This window comes from Musa acuminata, chromosome BXJ1-11, assembly GCF_036884655.1.
Source record: "Musa acuminata AAA Group cultivar baxijiao chromosome BXJ1-11, Cavendish_Baxijiao_AAA, whole genome shotgun sequence".
In the NCBI taxonomy this organism is placed as follows: Eukaryota; Viridiplantae; Streptophyta; class Magnoliopsida; order Zingiberales; family Musaceae; genus Musa; species Musa acuminata.
This window is the reverse complement of record NC_088337.1, coordinates 1,161,338-1,180,342: the sequence shown is the minus strand read 5'-3', so window position 1 is coordinate 1,180,342 and position 19,005 is coordinate 1,161,338. Positions and strand designations below refer to the sequence as shown.

The following is a 19,005-nucleotide window of genomic DNA, read 5'->3' as shown; positions in this document are numbered from 1 at the left end:
GGTAACTCTTTCCAGCTCCATGCAGCGATATCAGACGCCGGAAAAAACAGTGCATCCTTGGGATTGGAAAACCAGAACTAAAAAGAATAGCTAATAGGATTATTTTCTTAAGAGAAGAACACGCCACCCGATCCAACTGTTGTCGTTTGAATGCATCTGGCTCACCTTTTTCGTGTCAGCAAAACAAATTATTTTGCCATTACTTTTGGCTTGTGATTCAATGATGAGCTTCAAAAAGCTAAGCATTAGAACATAACCTTATACCGCGTTGACAGATCTTTGACACAGTGAAGCAGCAAACCCTCTCCTCAACCTGTCCTCTTCATGGTTTGCCTAATATTTAACCCTATCTATCTGTTTGTCTTAATTCTCTACAACAAAAGATTGACCTTCTGCAATTAATATTCCATTTCAGAGCTTTTCGAGCATGCATGCATGCATGCATGATTGATCTTTTCATGTCCCCTTTTGAATTCGGTACTGCTCGAGAAGCTACAGTCTCGCATACACATATTACTATGAGAGTGGCCCCAGAATAAACAAGTCATGGAGCCCTCTTTGATGTCACTGACACGCACAACATATGTATATGAAATCAGAGAAAGGAGGAAGAACAAAGGATAAAAGTTAGGAGGAGGAAGCAGCACGGAGAAGCTTTTTTCCTCGTTAGATGCGAAGCTGAGAGGTAACTTTCAACTGAGTCTCTCTCTCTCTCTCTCTCTGTGGATGAAATGGGGATGTGAATTGCACAGACAAGGCAGAAGAGTTCACGTACCTTTCTTTCTTCAAGGAACATTCGTGGGTCATCAACATGACATACCAACTAACAACAATACATGTATATGCCACCTTTTCTTGGTCTCTAATCATGCATGCATCTACCTAACTCACAAACACAGTCTGTATTCTTGATTTGTGTATCTACACCTAATTTCTTTGATGCATAGCTGAGGTGTAGGGTAATCCATATCTCCGACGTGGAGATCAATGAAGGAGTTCATGGTTCCTACATATCAAGAATATATGCATGCATGTACTAAGAATGAGACTGTATGTGCCTCGAAAACAACAAAGTTCTCTCGCTAGAGTTGAGAAAACACATGAAATTATTACCTATTAAGCACGACACGTTTTAAATGGCGGCTATAATTGTGTTGGTAGATTGTCGCGAATTTGGTGGAAAGACTATTTGTCACCCTATGATCTAATTATAGCCTTGTTTCGTGAGGGAAGACTATGGATGGCGATGTGGTGGAAGATGAAGCTACAATAAGTCCAACAAGTTTCATGTGTTGCTTGTTGTTTTGGGTGGGCCTTTTCCTTCTCCATCTTCTCTTCCGGCTGCTTCCTGTCACCTCAACGAACGAGTAGATTCTCTCAAATGTTATGATGACTATTATTGTCTCGAGAGAGACATCAACTCGATGGAAGAACAATAAATCAGTTTAATTTTTGGAACAATAGGTTTGTCAAGAAAAAGAAGTACATAGTAATAAGGCAATTATTGGATGAGAAATAAAAGCCTTTTGACATAGTGAATTGGTGTGTATATATGTCACATCATCACCTATATGTTGATGTGCCACGATATACTAAATGATTTATTATATGAATATTGAAGATTTATCCAATTAAACAATTATTTATTTATCTACATCAAGTTATTGCATGTATTAGCAAATCCACTACCTCCATAATTACCACCACGTGCAGAAGGCCGACGCATTAGCTGTTCGTGTTTGGGCTTTTCGGCCCATAATCCAGAAACAACTACATAGCCACAGGTGACGGTAAGCACACTTGGCGGTCTCTCGATCCCAAATCGTGAGCCCTTCCAAAGTTACTTCTTCCCGCCTTCCCCTCCCCCCAATTTTTGTTTTAGGGTTTTGATCTCTGAATCCTTCCCTCCATTCGCTTCCCTTCACGCCGGATCGCCACGGTCGCGCCAGGGCTCCGGCCAAAAATGCACATCAAGGAGATATGCCTCGAGGGGTTCAAGTCCTACGCCACCCGGACGGTGGTCTCCGGCTTCGACCCCTTCTTCAACGCCATCACGGGGCTAAATGGCTCTGGGAAGTCCAACATACTCGACTCCATCTGCTTCGTCCTGGGCATCACCAACCTGCAGCAGGTCCGGGCCACCAACCTCCAGGAGCTCGTCTACAAGCAGGGCCAGGCGGGCATCACCAAGGCCACCGTCTCCATCGTCTTCGACAACTCCGACCGGTCTCGGAGCCCGCTGGGGTATGAGGATTGCCCCGAGATCACGGTCACTCGACAGGTGCGTCAGTCCTTTCATGCATTTTGAGCTCGTATTTAAGCAATTCGACAAAAAAAAAGGACTTTTACTTGGAATCGACGCCTGGTGTTGTTCCTGTGGAATTAAGTTCTTGGATTTCTTTGCGTTCGAGATTTTCCTGAAGTTGGTCGGTCGTTATTGTTTTTCGTTTTTCAGGAAAAAAAAGATTATCTTCTTTTGGGATGAAATTGAGTTGCTGGTTGTTCTTTGTGTGGAATTATGATAATGACTTCTATATTTCCAAGGTTTTCTTAGGTTGGTCGGTAGTGACTGTATTTTCTTCCTCAGGGTAGAAAAAGGTTCTTTTTCTTGTTTAGGGGGTTAAGCTGAATTGTACATGGATGCCTGTTAGAAACTTTAAACACTTGAAACCTGGAGCACAACATTCAGCGTTCAACTCCATTTTTATTGACATCGACAAATCTCGTTAACTCACCTGTTGAAAGTTTCTAACGCCTAAAAAATTGAGGTTGAAGTTGTCACTTAACTGCAAACAAAGTAAGATGATCTTTCAGTTGAAAAAGATTCATGCAGTCCCTGTTATCTGTTGTGAAGTTGGGGGAAAAAAAGATATTCCATTGCATGAGGCTCTTGCCAATGTAGGGCTTGGAACGGGTCAATGTGTGTACCTTTGCCTCTACCAACAAAAAGGCTGTTTTCGTGACTCAAACCCTGTCACTTGGTCTATAGAGGAACAACTTTACTTGGGCCATGGTTCACCTCCTAGCTTATGGAGGAAGATGGTGAACTTGTAAAGTGGATGAAATTTCTTCATATTTATTCCTACCAAGATGGACTCAATGGGATCAAAATTTGGTTTGTGCATGCTGCTAGTATAGTAACCACTTTCTGTATATGTATATGGCTGGTTTCTTGGTTTGGATTTTGGAATATAGTAAGGGTCAGGCTTTCCCTTGTGGTTTTAGAATTACATCAATATTATGGCACTATCTTGATTGTGCCATCCACTTTCATTTTGATTGTATCATTACTAGTATCATGAAGATGGTGGGATCTATAATGAATCTCGTCCATCAGTTGTTACATAAGTTGTTACTGAACCTTTTTTTGGTTGTTATCGATGTTAGAGAAACTGATGAACAGTGACATCATATCATAAATATTTGTATTTTGTTTTTAAAATTTTCCTAAAAACATATTCATGAGTAATGTTAAGACAATTTTGTTCCCTTGTGTATCATGTTGTGCAATCAATTTGCATTCATGACTAACCCTGCTCTTGTTGTAGATTGTGGTTGGGGGAAGGAACAAATACCTCATCAATGGGCATCTTGCTCAGCCTTCCCGTGTGCAGACCCTTTTCCATTCTGTGCAGCTTAACGTCAACAACCCACATTTTCTCATAATGCAAGGGCGAATCACGAAAGTCTTGAATATGAAACCTCCTGAAATTTTATCAATGCTGGAAGAAGCTGCCGGCACAAGAATGTATGAAATGAAAAAGGAGTCTGCTCTGAAGACACTTGACAAGAAGCAAAGCAAAGTGGCTGAGATAGATAGGCTTCTTGACCAAGAGATTCTTCCTGCTCTTGAGAAGCTTAGAAAAGAGAGGATGCAATACATGCAGTGGGTCAATGGCAATGCAGAATTAGATCGGCTCAAGAGATTTTGTATTGCTTATGAATTTGTCCAGGCAGAAAAGATACGAGATAGTGCTGTCAATGAGGTGGGTCAAGTTAGGAAAGAGATGGCTGAAGTGGATAAAGACACTGAAAAATTGAAATATGAGATACAAGAGATGGAGAAGAAAATATCTATCTTGACTGCTGACAAAGAGGCAAAACTAGGTGGTGATATGAAGGCTTTGTCTGAGAAGGTGGATATTCTTTCTCGATCTCTTGTGAAAGAAACTTCTGCAATGACTAACCAAGAAGAGTCTTTGAAAACTGAGAAAAAGGCTGCAGAAAAGGTTATGATTGTTCTAATACTCAATATTGTTCTGTGTACAATGCAGCATATTCTCTTTATGCTATCTTGTGGCTGGAAACTATCAGATATAGCTGCCAGATCTTAAGATTCTTTTCCTTGCAGCTATTGTGCATCGAGTAATTAGGTGTACAGATTATTGCTGCATGGTTTGCAACGTTGCATGATCTATACAATCTGATGATAATGTTTGTCGTCAACAGATCATTAACAACATTGAAGAGATCAAAATGACAAAAGCTGAGAGAGATGCTGCAGTGAGAAAATCTGAGGAAGGTGCGACTGATCTGAAAAAGACAGTGGAAGATTTATCTAAGATTTTGGAAGACTCTGAGAGAGAATATCAGGTAATTTTATTAGTGAATAAATGTCAAATTATCAGTGAATATCAGTTAGATTTAAAAAGATCCAAGATATATGTTTCTTAATGTACTGAAACTTAACTATCACCAGGGTGTTCTAGCTGGCAAGAGTAGTGGAAATGACGAGAAATGCCTTGAAGATCAACTAAGGGATGCTAAGGCTGCTGTTGGACTTGCTGAATCAGAGTTGAAGCAACTAAATACCAAAATTGGTCACTCTGAGAAGGAGCTGAAAGAGAAGAAGGGTCAACTGTTAGCAAAATGTGACGAAGCTGCTGCTGTAGAAAATGAGCTAAATGTTAGGAAGAAGGATTTGGAAGCCATTAGATCAGCCATGGGCTCTATTTCTTATGAAGATGGCCAGATGGAAGCCCTACAAAAGGTTTACATAGATCTGACAGTCCATGGACAGTAGAATAAGTTTGACCTTTCATGTTAAATGCATCTAGACATAAAAGTATATCTGCTTGATCGATTCTGGTGTTGATTTGTCATTAGGATCGATCTGCTAAGTTAGAGATGATTCAGAAGCTGAAGGACGAAGTCCATGTTCTTTCAGGAAAGCTTGCAAATGTTCAGTTCACTTACCGTGACCCCACTAAGAATTTTGATCGTTCAAAGGTTAAAGGTGTTGTTGCAAAGCTTATTAAAGTGAAAGATGCTTCCACAATGACTGCCTTGGAGGTTTGTTTTTCCCAAATTTGTATCACTTGGTTGTTCTATTTGGGATGTGGTTTCTTGTTTATTGCTGGTTTTTTTATCATGTATTTTCATTTTTGTAAAGTCAGTTAGATTTGCAGGTTGCTGCCAGAGGCAAGCTGTTCAATGTTGTTGTAGACACAGAATATACTGGGAAACAGTTACTTGAATATGGAGAGTTGCGGAGAAGAGTAACAATTATACCCCTTAATAAAATTCAAAGTCACATTGTTCCTCAACGAGTCCAACAAGCAGCTGCTAGACTAGTTAGTTTTGTTGTTTTGTTATATGATGTATTTGTCACATGGTTTTGTAACTGCTTGATGATTTAAAGCTAAGAGTTTGTGTAGGTTGGAGAGAAAAATGCTCAATTAGCTCTACTTTTGGTTGGATATGGTGATGAAGTGAAGGTAGGACACTCCACATCAGAATATACGTTGCTAGTCATGCAAAGAATGGTTTAGAGTTTGATATGTTTATCGTGGAGCGGCTGCCACCAATGAAGTTTTCATGATGGTGGTCCAATCCTCATTAATTTTTATTTCTTAAGAATTGTTATGCAAATCCTTTTTAATTATTCTGCCATACAGGTGCTTCTGTCTGATAAAATTTCTCCTTGTAACTTAATATCAGAAAAAAGCAAATATGCTGACATCTACAACCTAACTTTGCATTCTGTTAAATGTTTGATACTGCGCAAAGTCTTGTCATTTATTTTGAACCAGTGCACCTTATTAGTTATTACATTTGTAAATAAATGCTAATGCTAGCTAGTAAGGGATGAACTTTGAAAGCTAGGTTTTAGTTTAAATAGAAGTAAGAAGTATATGTAAGGTGGAATTTACTGCATCAAAAGATGAATTGTAAGCATGATTGAAATAAATGAATAAGAAGTTCCATAAATAGCAATATTCCATCTAATATTTAATAGAGCTCAACAGAGGGAACAATTCATGGCACTACCATATATGTAGGAACATATAGCATGTTGTAGTTGTATTTCATTTGTACATCAAGCGTATATTCTATGTTTTATAGTCCATCATGAGTATTTTGAGCATTACCTTGCATGCTTGTCTATAAGTTTATGTGTAAATCTAATTTCGTAATATTAAAGTGCTTATTTGCTATGTAATCTCTTATTTGCATTCCATGGGAAACACAGACTAACTGTTGGATAACATTTATGATACCTGCTGTTTATAATCACTGAGATTGTTCATTTTTGTTGCAGAATGCTATGGTTTATGTGTTTGGGTCCACATTTGTTTGCCAAAGTATTGATGCTGCAAAGGAGGTACTCAAATCTTTAGTTGCTTTCTGTGCATTGTATATTGTTGTCGAGGACTTTTTTTTTTACAAACAAACATACTCTTTTTGTTCTGTTGAATATATATTGAATTTTTTATTAAAAGATTAACCTTGTCTGTTATGTGGTCTCCTTGGGAAGCTACATTGTGAATGTTGCAAACCACTCACTTCTCTAGTGTAGGTTATCTTGTTGAATCGAAGGGGTCATTTATATGTGCTAAGATAAAGATCCTAAATTTGTATTTTATCGCACAAGGTTGAAGGTGCCATGGTGTGCCCACCTCAAACCATTAGAAACACACACACACACACACACACACACACACACACACACACACACACACACACACACACACACACACACACACACACACACACACACACACACACACACACACACACACACACACACACACACACACACACACACACACACACACACACACACACACACACACACACACACACACACACACACACACACACATATATATATATATATATGTTCCTTTTTGTGGGTAAATGAGAAACCTTTGTAAATTTCAAAAGTTAAAGTAATACCTGAAGGATGTAGACATGTTCATAGCATAAGAAAATTTGTGAGATTTGTGTAAATTGATACTTATCATGGGTTATATTCATGGAGATTTTTGCTTTGATGCTTATATATTAATGCCACTGTCGTTGGAGACTCAAATTTTATTTATTTTTTTCGTGATTACTGTTTTGTTCCTTTATGAACTGGGAGGTCAAAGTTCGAGTTACGGAAACAATCTCTTTAAATATTTAAAGGTAAGGTTATATACATTGATCTTCCCTAAGCCTGTATCGGTAGGAGTCTTGTGCATTGGGTATGCTCCTTTTTTTTTTTTACTGTTTTGTTTGTTTTAAGAAGGTGATCCCAGCATTTTAGGTCAACACTCCTATCAGAACTTGGTGGAACCACAGTTCTCAAGATGCTGACTGTTACCTAACATTTTATCTTCAATTTTAAATCATTTTGTCCAAATAACATAGCATGTTTTAGTTGGATACGCAACTATCTACATGTGCTTTCTTTCTTTAGCTGCAAGTGAAGTAGTGCATGAAAAATTACTGGTTCTTTTGGATTCTTTTTACTCCAATGCTATACTTTCTACAGGTTGCCTTTAATCGGGACACCAGTGTTCCTAGTGTGACTCTTGAAGGTGACATTTTTCAGCCAAGTGGTCTTTTGACTGGTGGAAGTCGCAAGTATGTTATCAACATGTTCTTACTATCAAATTGCCTCAGAAAACCTTGACTACATTAGTTAGTATGCTAACTTTATATTTACTTCTTATTCTTTAACATTTTATGCTTTTAGAGGTGGAGGTGAATTGCTAAAACAGCTTCATGCATTAGCTGAGGCTGAATCAGAACTCAACATTCATCAAAGAGGGCTGTCAGAAATTGAAGGAAAGGTTGGATCCTAATCAGACTTCATGTGTATGCTATATAGTTCTGTTACTGTATTATGTGTTCCTCAATTATCTACTTGTTGGATTAATCAATATAAATCTACTCTCTTGTGGATGTTGAGGTTGTGAAACAAAATCAAAAGAAAAGGAAGAAACTGAAAGTTTGTGTTGTCTCTGACTTTAAACAAAGCAAAGTTGTTGAAGAAATGTTATGGTAGAGATGCACTGTTTGCAGCCAGTTACTTTTCTTTTTAACCCCATAATTAAATTTGGTAAATGTGAGTTCTGAATGAAAATTGTCAATATGTTCTTGAAATGTTTCTTTTGGAAAATAATATTTCTATTTAGTAGTCAAAGTAAACAAGGAGGACAACTCGATATCCTAATCTAAGTTAACAAGCAGATCTGAAGATACTATAATTGGCCTGATATGAGCATGTAAACTCAGCTATTTTTCTCTGTTGAAATGCAGTCTGAATAATATTTAGAAGATATATTCATGTAGCCAGAGTACTAAGTTGTCTATATCCTGGCAATTGGTACTCAACATCATAATTTTACTTGGTTATATATGCTTTTAGACCTATATACCTTGCATGCTAACCTATTCTCAATTGTGATCGATTGATTCTCATCACCGTAATCTTGCTGGTGCGACCATCCCCAACTGCCCTTGGACAGTATGGTAAATTAGTCCCTCAACACTGCAATAATGTTATCCCTTAGTGCAAAATTTTGAGTGCTATTGGGTTTAGGCATAAAAGAAGTGTGTTGCAGTAGTAAGCGTATGCTCATTAATCTGAGTCTTCAAGTAGCAAGGAAGTCATTGTCCAAAAAATTGAGGTTTGTGTGTCAATTCATAAAGAGGGAATCTTTCACTTATATGCTGACTTCATTTTTGATTATACTGCAATATTCTGTTTCGGTATATGGTCTGAGTTATCATGAGTGGCAACCTTGATATAGTGATGCATACAGGATTACTAGCTTGAAACTCTCCCTTTTCTAGTGTTTCAGTGTTTTGGTTCAGGAAATATCATACTTATAAAGTGAGATAGCTAATCATACACCTGTACCAAGTTTAGGGTTTTTTTTTGTCTTTGTATCTTAGTACTCGTATGATCTTATAGCTATATCCATTGTCTCTTTCCTATTATACATTAGTTTAATGGCCCTTTAGGGATTTGTCAAGTGCCTATAGTTGTAACATTTAGCATATATTTGGTAGACAATGTTTTTTTTTCATCTAGCTAGAAGATAGTAAGTATTTGTTTATTTTTTACTTTGGGATTATTGGGATTTCAAGTTTTATTTGGATTTGCATTGTTTGGGGAGGAAAGTTACCATGAACTGATAAAGAGAACCGATCCATTTATTTTTCATAGGTCTGATTCATGTGATTTAAAGTGTTTAAGCCCACGTAGTGGTAGTTGTTTTGTCTTATGAGACTAAACCATGTTGTCACAATCTCTTTAAATTAAGGCATGATGTTCCGTCAAAGAATAATCCTAGTAGAGCATGTGAGGCCAGTACAATAAGCTAGTTTCACATCATGAGATGCCTCTGATGCTTTTTATGGTTATCTCTTTATTACTTGAGTTCCTCAAATCGACTTACTGAGAGGACTGACCTATTAACTTGATATAGACTTAAAATACATGAGACTAAATTGGAGTGACACAAAAGTAGTGATGTTACTGGGTACATGTGGTCAGTTCAGTGGCATGTTTTGAGTGTTGGCTGTATGCTGGTTTTGTGGGAGCTATCATTTTCAATGTTTCGTTAACACTGGCCAACGATGATTTATTTTAGCATTGAGTAGTTTTCTTTGCCAAGTTTAAACTCTTTCTTTGCCCTTTTCTAAAGATAAACAAAAACTCTGGCTTCAATTTTCATATGAACTTTTTCTTGAGAAAATGGGATTGACTACTTGAATATAGCTATTTTTGCAGCAGCATGCAATCACAACAGGATGTTTCATTTGCATATCAAATACTATAAACACTATGGCTTAATGCTGAAATATAAGATATGAGGAAAACAAGTTTTCTTGTGAAAACTTTGCAGATTGCTGCCCTAGTGCCTTTGCAAAAGAAGTATGTTCAACTCAAGTCTCAACTTGAACTGAAATCATATGATCTTTCGCTCTTTGAGAGCAGAGCTGAGCAAAATGAGCACCATAAGGTTGTTGCTTCCCCTCGAAAGTATTGTACTTATTAATGTTAATTTTGGGTTTCTTCCGAGTTAGAAAGTTGATTCTAGTGTTTTCTGTATTTTGGTATTAATTTTGTTTCTATTTTCAGTTAGGTGAGCTTGTGAAGAAGATTGAAGAAGATTTGGAAGAAGCAAAGTTAAGAGTGAAAGAAAAGCAACTTCAGCACAATAATTCTATTTTGATTGTCTCAACGCTTGAAAAATCCATCAAGGAAAATGGAAATCAGCGGGAGACTAGACTTAAGGATTTGGAAAAAAAGATCAAGTTACTGAAATCCGATATGCAGTCTGCTTTAAGACAGCTAAAGGTGGCTTTTCTTCTTTCTTAATACCAGAAATATTTTTTTTTCCTTTTTTATTAAACCTGGGTTTTAGCTCGATTACCAGATATATCAAGTCACTGAAATCTGATGCAGTGTGGTTTTCCTTTCTATTTGTTTATTAGTCAGTATTCACTATTGCATCAGAATGGTACTTGTATGTATCGACCTTTTTTTTAATAAATTTGCACATCATTACTTAAAATGTCTCTGATTTTAATGATTTTCTCCTGTTTGAATGTGATATTTTTCATGCCTAAACCATGAAGAAATAAACAGTTGCCAAGTCTTTATTATCGAGTATTGCTGCTTAAAGCTTCTTTTTTATTCTATGTGAAGTCAGTGTTCATAAATTTGAATTAACTTCCCAAGTTCAACAGTTGGATTAACTGCCATGTGCTAGATGCATTCATTAATCCTCTCAATCAAGTGGAATTTGAACTTAATATTCACCTTGTCATGTGCAAGTTTCCCAGTTAAAATTAGATTGTTTGATTCTTGATTCTGTTTATTGTGGAGAAAATCAAATTGACTGGTAAATAAGTTATTCTTGATGGACTCATTATTTCCAGATTTTTCTTGTTTGAAATAGTTAATGCTAATTGTCTTGGTTTAATATTTGGATACAATGAAATTTCTGTTTAATATATGGGTGTCTAATTTGGTGGTATGGAGCAAGCATCATGTCCTGTGCCATAATTCTATAAAACTAAGGACCAAAAACTACTGTAAGAAAAGAAGGTAGTGCTGAACCAACATGTTTTTGACTTTGTAGTTCATTCATGTTAATGGATATCGAATGTTATCTGTATTCATGTTGCCTTTTCTATCTTTTCTGTGTCCTGTAGATTGATAACTCCTCCCAGAATCAAATTTTGCCATTTCTCTGTTCTCTCTCAGGACCATAATATCCATCACCAACCATTTACACCCCTGAATCTGACGCTTATCAAACTTGGAATCCATTAAGTACTATATCTGACTTTTGCTGGTACATTGCAATTCTTTGTTTTTAATGCTTCTTTCAAACCAACTTTTCAAATTTCTTTTCTTTCATAATCAATAATTGACTAGAAGTTTGAGTCTGCTATTATTTCTGTAACTTGCAACAGAGCATTTCTCTCATCTTCTAATACATTTCGAAGTACAGGGAAATTCCAGAAATTTCTTGTTGCTTGCATGAGCATTAGCTGGATGCAATGTGTTATGTTTTCTATCTGCAACTTAATATCTGAAGTTTCTACTTATAGTGGCATTTGCACTATTTAAATACATTGGGATGTTTGCCATTCACCTATCTTCTAGTGGCTTATGCTAAAATTATCTGAATAAAACCATTTACACAAGCTCCCAAGTGACTTGGCATGATCCGTGGTCCTCGGTTGTATGGAAACTCCATGATTTTGTTCCTTGACCTTTTAAAGAAATATCATGGTTTTCTGCTTTTGTACATGTCATCTCAAGTTACAGTCTCTCTACATTTTGATGGGCAGGGACATGTTGTATTGTAGACCATTTAATTGAATCTTAGTGTATAGTAGGGAATATTAAATAGTTTAGCTTACCTGGATTTCTTGTAACATTTATTGCCATGGAAAATGTATTATATTTTAATTGTAGAATCCTGGGAATTTCAGGTAGTTGCTCGCTTAAGTTTCTTTAACTACATTCTCTTTAACTTTAATTGTTATAGCGGCATCTTTAAACATTGGTGGACAAATTGAAAATGTGTTATCTCTTCTAAGATATTGAAACATGAAAACTGCTTATCCGGGAAACTTGCAGATATGATATGATGAGTTTGCAAAATATTATTACTGTGTTTTGTTCTATAATAAGGAAATGCAGTTTTTCTTTTATTTGTCCTATAAAAAGCAGCATAGCTTTGTCCACTCTTTCTCAATTTGTTGAGTTTATGTTTATACTAATTCTACTGCTGGGTGGAAATTGAGTTGGGGAATTTCTTGAAATAAAATGCATGGAGTTTAGAATTCTGTATTTCTATGGACATTCATATTTGAAATAATCATCTTTGTTATACGTCATTTATATCAGCATACTTATAAGAAGCTAAAAAGCTATTTCTTTATGAAGATTATGCTAAATTAAGACTGTCTACTTGTTCATGTGGTTCTTTTAGTTAGATGCTTTAATATCACCTATTTTCTTGATTTTATGTTTGCTATAATTGCTTCACTGTCGCAGGGCATAATATGGGGACAGACATTTGGTAAGGCTTACATGAGTTTGCTGTACATGTGTTAGGTTCATGAAAGTGAGAAAGAGAAGATTATCATGGAGAAAGATGCAATCCTGCAAGAGCTTGTTATGTTGGAGAACCAATTAGCTGCTTCAGAAACTCAGATTCACACTTTCACTGAAGAGCTTGATAAACAACGAAACAAGGTAATCCCTAGTTGAAGATTGACAATGATCACTTTTATCTTTTTGTTGGGCAAGGGAGGATAACCAATATGTTCTGAATTCTGGTTATCTAAATGCCACTGGTGCAGGTCAGTTCCATCAAGCAGGCGTATGATCAAGCAGAGTCTGAGTTGAATTTAAGCCGCTCAAAGTTGAAAGAATGTGATACACAAATAAGCTGCATTGCTAAAGAGCAACAGAACCTGCAACAGAAGCTTAGTGATGCTGCAGTAGAGAGAAAGAAGATGGAAAATGAGGTGCTTCTTATGGATCTTTCTTGCATTCTTTCTTATATAAAGGTATGGAAGCATATCTGTGCTCATATCTGATTTCCATTTAGGTAAAACGCATGGAGATAGAACAGAAAGATTTTTCTTTGAAAGTTAACAAGCTACTTGAGAAACATGGGTGGATTGCTGCTGAGAAACAACTATTTGGGAAGAGTGGAACTGACTATGATTTTTCAGCCCATGACCCAAGTAAATCTAGGGAGGAACTCGAAAAGATGCAGGCTCAACAATCTGGGTCTGCATTTACTCTCTCTCTCTCTCTCTCTCTCTCATGAAACCGCTACAACTGAAGCATAGTTCTTGATCAATTGAATGCTCACTTGACCTTTATCTTTTATTTCTTTGCAATAATTGTTTGTAGGCTTGAGAAGAGGGTCAACAAGAAGGTGATGGCAATGTTTGAGAAAGCGGAAGATGAATACAATGATCTAATTTCAAAGAAAAATATTATTGAGGCAGGATGAACATTTTTTTTCCCTGTATTCTTTTTGTTTTATGAACTGGTAGGTGTGCCTATTTATTGTTGCTTTGCTTGCTAGAATGACAAGTCAAAAATCAAGAAGGTGATAGAAGAGCTGGACGAAAAAAAGAAGGAAACTCTGAAACTAACTTGGATCAAAGTAAACGAGTCAGTGGTCAATTTTTCTTTGGAAGCTTCATTTACTTTCTCTTCTGTTAATACTAACCTCTGTTTTGAATAAAATTGCAAAATTGCTTGTGATTCTTGCTGTCACCATTTCATAAATTGTTTCTCGTGTTCTCTGTTCAACTGAACTGTATTCAAGTTTCAAATTGTCTTTGCAGGGACTTTGGATCAATCTTTAGTACCCTTCTACCAGGCACAACTGCTAAGCTAGAAGCTCCAGAAGGGTGCAGTTTCTTAGATGGTCTGGAGGTTCGTGTCGCATTTGGAAGTGTTTGGAAGCAGTCTCTCTCAGAATTAAGTGGAGGACAGCGATCTCTTCTCGCGCTTTCTCTAATTCTGGCATTGCTTCTTTTTAAACCTGCACCAATTTATATACTCGATGAGGTATTTTTAACCTTGTTTATCACTAAGTGAATATCAAACTATGCATCTTCTCCCATTTGGAACATTTAAGATGATTTTTTCCCGCCGATGGTATTATCCTATGAAATATTTCTGAATCCTGACCAATTTGTACTTTGGTACAATAAGAAACAACTACTCAAATAAATTGATGGAATGCTGAAATAAATTGCCAACATACACTATTTGTTTTTGTCAACAAATACCATGACTATTAATCGGTGTGGATTAGATAATCATATGTGAGATGCCAAAATATCTGTTTACACAATTGTTTTTCCTTTCTTGATTTTGTGCAACCTTGATAAAGAAATTGGGTTGTTTAATGGGCATGTGTTTTCTCTTCCTCAGGTGGATGCTGCTCTTGATCTAAGCCATACACAAAACATTGGAAGAATGATTAAAGCCCATTTTCCGCACTCCCAGGTTTTGCTTCTATAAGATGTCTGATTAAATTTTTTCTTTTATACGTACATATCATGATATTATATATTCTACTTTGCCAAAATTCACAGTTCATTAGAGTACAAAATTGTTTGCTGTTAAAAGTATTCTTTTAGAACTTTGGAAACACTTCTTAAAACCTCATAGCTGCACTTAGGTTAAATTTGCAAAGGACTGCATCAGATGTGTTGGCTTTTTGCTGGTATTGTGCTAATTCACTGACATAAGGTCATGGCACCATAATAGTGGGATGAGAGATTGCTTGTGCCAGCTGATGCTGATATATGAGCACTGTGATTGCATGTTACTGGTACAGGATGTGCCATGAAACTTGGAGCCTTTGTTCATGCAATTGCTTGGAAGTAGTTTATTTATTATGCTAAATGATGGAAAAGGATCTTTGCACACAACCGAATTTAGTTTTGTTATCAGTGTTGTTGTTGTAGCTCTTAGTAGTGCCTGTCATGTTTCATGATTGAAACGAAACAGGATCAGTGGCAACTTTTTGATCGTCTGAAACGTCCTTGTATGGATTGGGACTTGCTCACAAGAACCAGAGAAATGTTTCATTTTCCTGATTCCCAAACCTAGATAGCAAAAATTTATCCTCTGATTGCAGCTCTGATGCCCTCATGAAGCATTTCTCTAAGTTAAAAAGTAAAAAAAAAAGAAGTTATTAACACAGCTATTTTGTGCAGTTTATAGTGGTATCACTTAAAGAGGGAATGTTCAACAATGCAAATGTCTTATTCCGGACCAAATTTGTTGATGGAGTCTCTACTGTTACAAGAACAGTTACCTCAAAGCAGAGATGACCCTGTTAATTTGTTGTGTTCTTTGCTGGTAAGTTGTTACCGTTCCTTTGTGACCTAATCGAATGCTGCATCCTATATACTGGCACAAGTGATCAGGATAGAAGTTTTACTTTAAAACCTTCATTTTCATCTGCTATTTTTTTTTTGAAAAAAAATCTGTGATGCTATTATTTGCCTGGACAAACATTCCAAATAACATGAATAATTGTTTGATTACGTTTTTTTTTTTTTTGGTGTCCTGTACACAGTGAAACATGCAAACGTTTTGTTTAGTATGTTTAATCCAGAGGGTAATAGGACTAGAGTCTGTGATTTACCTTTGGCGTGGGTTAAGTCGATACTGTTTAAATGTTAAAAGGCACAAAAGGCCTCTTTCAACTACACTATTGGCAAACAAGAGATGTTTACTTGTTGGCTCGATGAACTTTCTTTGGAGAAGAAATATGGTTCCTTCTCAAATGCTATGGAGTTTTGGGTCTCAATCGAAGGGTATCTCTTCTCAAAAGAAGAGATGTTTCTTCTTTCAAGAAGAAATATGGTTCCTTCTCAAATACTTTTTAACGTTTACTTGCATACTTAATGGATTGCTTAAGAATGGGCTAAGGAAGTACTTTTTCTCGAGTGTGATGTCTTCTTCATTTTACATGTTTTGTCTTCGTTATAATTACCCTTTTATGTTTGCTGCTGATCATGTCAGGTGCTCTTCTGGATCACACTATCTGACCACCATCACTGGGGCAACTCTTTGAATGTAATGGAGATTCATTCCAACCCTGGTGACACCAGAGACGACCTCCAGGTTTTTCTTCCCTTTCCATCTGCTGTCGTGTAAATTTACTGTGCTGATGCCTTTAGTGGTGTCGCAACGTCAATTAGCTGTAAACACATTATTCATGTATGCACACCACAGAATTAAAGATGTTTCTACATGATATCTATTTCTTCTGCCTGAGATCGCGTTGAACTGTCGATACACCCAAAACATTCGCCGATTAATTACTACACGGTCGAATCGATTCGAGCCAACGCGATGGCACTGTCATCAATCCATCGATCGATCCAAAATCCCATCACTCCACCTTTTTGAAGTCTCTCTGCACTCTTCTCCATCGAATCGAAAGGACTCTGCTTAATCCCGTTGGCATACATAACCCCATTCGTTCTTCCGACACCCAACACCCCCCTTCCTCATCATCTCACCACGCCACATCTTTATGTCATCCACCTCCTAAAGCTCCTTTACCGACCATATGTTCTTTCACATACGAAACCCATTCTTGTCACCATCACACCTATGCAGCCATCCCACCAACACCAACCTTAGTGGGAAGGTGGGCAGGCCTTCACATTCAACTTGTAAATCTCCCCTCTTTTCCTCCAATTTAGTAATCTTAGTTTTATTTATTATATATATATATATATATATATATATATATATAAATAAATAAAACACTGGAGGAATACATTTGTAGCTTTATGAGAAAGAAGGAAGTTTCTCCATAGCCCTATAAACAGGGTTGAGGAAAAGATGATGCACTCCTTGGATTGCCGGTGACCGAGTAACCAAACCCTGACATTTGTTGTTTAAACTTTTCCAACGGGGAAGGTTTCGCGTGCTTGTTGCTTCGGGATCCTGTCTCATCCTGTTGTCCACCCACCATTGGAGGGGTTGAAGCTTTCCACTCTTTGATCTAATGGTCTCATTAAGCTTTTGGTTGGTGTTAACTGGCCTTCTTCATCTATTCAAAGAATGCTTTGATGTTGAGAGGTTGGGTTTTGTTTTGTCTTGCTACAGGCTAATTGACGTGGACACATGCAAATGGAGGTTATAGAGAGATGATATTGTTCATCATGCAGTCTGAGAAAGATGAGATGATTTAGCCTCCATGCAAAGAGAGAGAGAGATGGGTTGATGTCCACATCACAGCATTTTCTTTGGGGATGTCCAATTCCTTGACCTAATTAAAGTCAAGCTAATTAATCTCATCCTGATGGCCACATCACAGCGTTAAACTAATGTGATTATTAGAGCCTGCAAGTGGCTTCTTCTCCTTTTTTGTTCCCAACGCATTTAGGAAGGTAGAAGAATGTGGATGAAGAAGATGGAGAGCGAAAGAAGCTTGCAAGTGCTCCAAATCGAATTCTAGTGGAAGTAAGATGTCACGTTGCCCTCCTGTTGAGTTGGGGGAGCCACCACCTCCCCCGTTTCTTATCCCAACCTTTTCAAACAAGAGGCCTTCTTGATCGTTTTTCTTCTTGATGCTGATTAAGATGAGAGAGTGAGTAGTAGATTGATGGTGATGCTCACGATGTACGGATTCAGGAAGGAAAATGAACGTGCCACGCTTGTTCCTTTGGTAGCAGACATTGGCCAAGTTCATGTGGTTCCTGGAAACCCAGTGAGAAGGAGATGTCACTACCATCCTGCACTAGGCTTCACTCCCTGCATGCTTACCACTTATCTATATACGTAGGTAGACTCTGTGGTCGGTCATATCTGAGCCGAAGTCGAATGCTCTTTCTTTCTCTTTCGGAAACCCTAGTTTTGCTGTTATGGATAAAATAAGCAGGCGCTTAAACCCTAATCATGTAAGGTTTCTCTTTCTGTAGTTGACTAGTTGTACTCCACTGTCACAGAGACACACACCGATGCCTTGCTCTTCTTTTTCTTCTATACGCAGAGTTGATCTCTGACTTGTAACTCTTTCTTTTGAGCTAACAATTAGAGGCTTCAGAACACATTCTTGTGTAGGACTGGGCATCTGTACGCCTTTTTCCTATTTCCACTTGTCACGTACGGCTGCACTCACACCACCTCGTTTCAGCCTGCTTGGATTTGTGGAAGAAGGCAGTGTTGGGAACCATCGATTGCAGCCTTGACATCTCCATCTCTCCACCACCTCCACCACCGAGCTTGACCTCAGTGCAGCATCATGATTCCTTGGGTCTTCACGCCCTAATTTTGATCACAACAATCTAATCTTTCTTTGTGACAGATATATGAATGACATTGATTGCATCAACCAGTGATAAATAATTTTGGAGCTTTGAGTTCCCAGTTCTTGATTCTTGCAAGTGCATGCTCCGTGAAGATTCCTCAGCCTTTGCACCATTAGAAGAGAGACCTGATCATTCGTATCCACAAAAACATAAGCATGCACATATAGTTAACCTGATCATTCATATGATTTGAAGATTCAGAGAGAGAGAGAGAGAGAGAGAGATAACCTGATCATTCATATGATTTGAAGATTCAGAGAGAGAGAGAGAGAGAGAGAGAGAGAGAGAGAGAGAGAGAGAGAGAGAGGAATTTGATGGGGCTAACACCACCAAAATAATTGCCCACAAGCGAAGTGGCGATAACACGAGTTCTGCACACTTCGCTGTCCCCCC

General features: G+C 37.5%; 1 protein-coding gene across 1 annotated transcript; it reads left to right on the top strand.

Annotated features, from left to right (window-relative positions):
• The first annotated feature begins 1,832 nt into the window (after positions 1-1,832).
• Positions 1,833-16,539, top strand: LOC135596764 (structural maintenance of chromosomes protein 2-1-like). Its single transcript, XM_065088890.1, has 21 exons — positions 1,833-2,281; positions 3,549-4,229; positions 4,450-4,593; positions 4,700-4,990; positions 5,107-5,292; positions 5,409-5,573; positions 5,658-5,717; positions 6,542-6,604; positions 7,760-7,851; positions 7,964-8,060; positions 10,125-10,241; positions 10,361-10,579; positions 12,857-12,997; positions 13,105-13,272; positions 13,356-13,540; positions 13,667-13,760; positions 13,845-13,933; positions 14,110-14,335; positions 14,705-14,779; positions 15,496-15,640; positions 16,310-16,539. Exons 1-20 carry the CDS (start codon positions 1,964-1,966, stop codon positions 15,610-15,612), a joined length of 3,528 nt encoding a protein of 1,175 aa, XP_064944962.1. The 5' UTR covers positions 1,833-1,963; the 3' UTR covers positions 15,613-15,640; positions 16,310-16,539.
• Positions 16,540-19,005: the final 2,466 nt, after the last annotated feature.